A 4,020-nucleotide genomic window follows, 5' to 3' on the forward strand; every position below is an offset into this window, starting at 1 on the left:
AGGGGGATATAAAGAGAAAGAGAGGTAGAACGACAGAGAGAGGGATATAAAGAGAAAGAGAGGTAGAATGAGAGAGAGAGGGATATAAAGAGAAAGAGAGGTGGAAAGAAAGAAAGGGGGATATAAAGAGAGAGAGAGGTCCATGTCCCGTAGTGAGTGAGTGAGTGATGTGTGTCAGAGTTCTACTGGGCTTTGGGGAGCTCATGTGGGGAACCAGGAAGACCATCGGCACTCACAGGCACTTCCTGTCTGACCATGCGTGCTTATACACACACACACCCAGGGAGCAACGTTACGACGGTTAAACAACAACCTCAGCACTCACACACACCCAGAGAGCGACGTTACGACCATTTAACAACACATACACACACACACACACACCCACACACACACACACACACACACACACACAAAGAAAGATCGACATTGCAACAATTAAACAAGACGATGACCATCATCAAACAGTCTGAAGATGTGCTCTCAACACACACAGATTGACATTATAGCGTTCAGAGATCATTGTGAAGATGTGCTCTCAACACACACAGATTGACATTATAGCGTTCAGCGATCATTGTGAAGATGTGCTCTTAACACACACAGATTGACATTACAGCGTTCAGCGCTCATTCTGAAGATGTGCTCTGAACACATAATCTCTGTGCTGACACACATAGATCAACACTACAGCCCTCAGCAATCACTCGGAACCTCTCAACACACATCCTCACTCAGGAGGTTTTTACCAGAACGACAATTACAAAAACATCAATTCATGTCAGTTCCATTTTGATTAATTATATATTGCGATTTACAATTTACAAAGGTATCAGTCTTCATTACAGGTCCTCAATCATTACAGAGTCTAACTGGATAAATATAATCTTAAAGCGAGAGTGACACTGAAAACAAAAAGTATTATATTTGGAATTTGTAAAGGTCAGATTAACTTGCTAAATTAGGACTAAATGATTTTAGATTGCGTGCGATTGTTAGCCAGTGACAGTGTCGGTAGATCATTAGATAATTAGATAATTAGATTTGGTTATTACCCATTGAGGGAATGATTTCCCATCGGAGTCAATTATTTTGTTAACATAAGAAGATAGCAATACAGTTATGTTATCGTGAGTTTTAATCAGTAAACACATCACTGTGAGACTCCAGCAAACTGCTTAAGTGCTAAACCTGAACAAAAGCAGAGGAGATTTGAATCCATTTAAAGCCTCATTCATGGTGGACAAACTTGTGAAAGTATGAAACGTACGAGAACAACTCCCCACCGTTAAAGCTATGGCAGATGAATCACCAAATCTGAGGAGCGCCCTTATTTTATGCCAGTTAGCTGTTATTCATTTCAGTCACACCAGTAAATACTTATTCATTTCCCTGACACTTTTATCCAGCTTTTATAATAGTTAAATATAATGCAAAGTCACAATATAATATAATATAATATAATATAATATAATATAATATAATATAATATAATATAATATATAATGTGGTATTATAGTACTAATGGTATTATTACACAACTTGCATATTATATTTAATTTTATCTATTTTAACTTTAATTATTTGGCATACAATTGAAAGTATATCGAATCGCATATTTCCAGTGCAGTCGTCAACAAAAGAATAACTTGAGCAGCGTTGTAGATATTTCACTGTAACTGAGGACTGATTAATGTAGCATTTACAGTGAGAGCGCAGATCGGTCCCAGAATCCTCCATCTGCTAAGAGTGTTAGTGCCCCGCTAACGTCAGCCGCAGAAAATCAACTCTTTCAGCCTGTCACACGCATATCTGCTCTCCACACAAGCAGCTCTTTAACACACTTTTTACAGATGCTAAAATATGTTTACATGTCTTTGTATTTATTATATTCGTAAAATGTCATATTTATTATGTTTTTACACTTTAATATCACATCCCGTGCATTATTCTGCAATTGGAACTTGGAACGTCCGTTAATTTCGAAACTGTCGGATTCCCGTGTGATTGTTGTTTTGGTCGGAGGGGTAAATTGGGTTTATTTTGGGTTGTGTGGCGGAGGGCACCTCCCCTCTCCACTCTCCCTCTCCAGGCTGTGGAGAACGGGGGAGAACAAAGGCCGGAGGGGGAAGAGAGGAGAGACAAATAAAAAAAAAAGTTAAAAAAAAAAGGGGAATAAAACAGAGCGGGACAAATTAAAACAACTCTTCCCAGAGGCCGATCAAATGAACCGCTGCAAACACGACAGAAGTACACTGGTAAGTAAAGACGGATAAGTCAGATGGAGCTCCAAACAAGTCCTGCAAAACTGTTTGCCACGCAACTACTTAATTTAATACCAGCAAAAAAATCAATCAAACTATTCAACGCTCATTTTATAACCAGCAGGAAATCAATCAAACTAGTAAATACTAATTTAATAACAACTGGAATTGTGTCCAACTTTAGGGACGTGCTCTGGTTGAGTCACTTGTATGGGAAGAGCCCATGTGATTTAGCAGTTTTGGATATGTATTTTCAATTTATAGTTAGTTAGTAAAAAATATGATCACCCAAATGACCTAAAGGAAAGTGGACTTCTCTGATCACTTTGCTAGAACTTTCAAGTTCTTTGCGTAACGTTTTATATCATTTCAACACACTAACTCAAACTCAGACGGAAACCACACCTGAACACAAACTCAAAAACATAAAGGTGTGAAATTCTCCACACACTCAGAGACAGAGTTATGTGTAAGGTGTGTATGTAAGGTCAGTGTGTGTGTGTGTGTGTGTGTGTGTGTGTGCCTCCACTCCTCACCTGAGCTGTCACTTTTCCCTTTACTGTTCCTCCTGTCCGTTTCCGCCGGCGACAGTGTCTGCCGACCGTAGTCCCCTGACACACACGCGGGGCCGGACGCCTCGCCGGACCCCAGAGCGGGGTTGGGGGGGCACAGACCACCCCCGCCCCCCCCACCCCCGCTGCCCCCCGCCCCGCACAGCTCCCCGGCGCCGGCCTGGTCAGGGTGGGGGACGCAGAGGCCGTGCCGTCCGGCGCCGGGTGGGCCCATCGGGGTCAGGTGCCATGCTGGGGGGGGCTGGTGCTGCGCGTGGTGGTGGGGGTGCTGCTGCTGCTGGGGGGGCGGCTGGTGGGAGGGGTGCGAGCGGTGGGGTCCCCCCGGGCCGAACGCTGCCGCCTCGTCCCCCGAGTAGCCGCAGGGGGGGTCGGCGTAGGAGACGACGTGGTCGGAGCGGCCGTGCAGGGCGAGCGGGGAAGGGGCGAAGGCCGGGTGCAGCGTCTGTGCGGGAGCGTGGGGGCTCCGCAGACAGCCGAACAGAGAGTGATCCATCCACCACCGCGGAGGATCCGGGCGGGAACCCACACACGGAACCGCAGAGAGACCAAGCCGAGAACCGGCGCAGGAGAACGTCCCCCGAAACACACGGAAGATGCAGAAGTCAAACTTTCCTCCAGCAGAAAAAAAATCTCACTGAGACGCTGAAGCACAATAACAAGATGGAGAGCACTGGAGGCATACACCCCCGACACTCACACACACACACTCCCGCTCACTCACACACACTCGCACTGCCTCACGTGAACTCCCAGTAAAAACACACTCCGCTGGTCTTCTCTCCACGCCTCGTGTGTGTGTGCTGCTCTCCGCGGCCGAGGGCAGAGTGTCGCCACGGCGATGAAAAGTAGGGCCTCGCGTAATCCTGAGCATGCGGCACTGCTGGCAGACTGAACCAAACTTACACACACACACAGACACACACACACACACACACAGACACGCCGTGTGTGTCTCAGAGGAGAAGCTTGGGTGACGCGCGCAGCTCTCTTTCTCTCTCACACACACACACACATGCGCGCACACACACACACACGCACGCAGGCAGGCAGGCAGATTCAGGAGTGAAGAGAGAAGGTGTTTCCACTGAACTGCTGAGAAAGAGAGAGGGGGGAGGAGAGAGAAAGAGGGGGATGTTATATATAGGGCGTAACGTGAGAGGGAGAGAGAGAGAGAGGGAGAGAGA

General features: G+C 46.4%; 1 protein-coding gene across 1 annotated transcript in view; it reads right to left on the reverse strand.

The window, feature by feature from the left end:
- The window catches only part of meox2b (mesenchyme homeobox 2b), a 27,607-nt gene extending 24,144 nt beyond the window's left edge, over positions 1-3,463 (reverse strand). The window contains exon 1 of the mRNA XM_076300873.1: positions 2,801-3,463. Coding sequence (XP_076156988.1) covers positions 2,801-3,329 — 529 coding nt within the window. The 5' untranslated portion in view covers positions 3,330-3,463. The remainder of the gene's footprint in view (positions 1-2,800) is intronic.
- Between the last annotated feature and the right edge of the window lie 557 nt (positions 3,464-4,020).

This window comes from Alosa pseudoharengus, unplaced genomic scaffold (genome assembly GCF_046254945.1).
Source record: "Alosa pseudoharengus isolate Yale_2024_CS ecotype anadromous, Long Island Sound unplaced genomic scaffold, YU_APseudo_1.1 YU_APseudo_1.1_scf_23, whole genome shotgun sequence".
NCBI lineage: Eukaryota > Metazoa > Chordata > Actinopteri > Clupeiformes > Clupeidae > Alosa > Alosa pseudoharengus.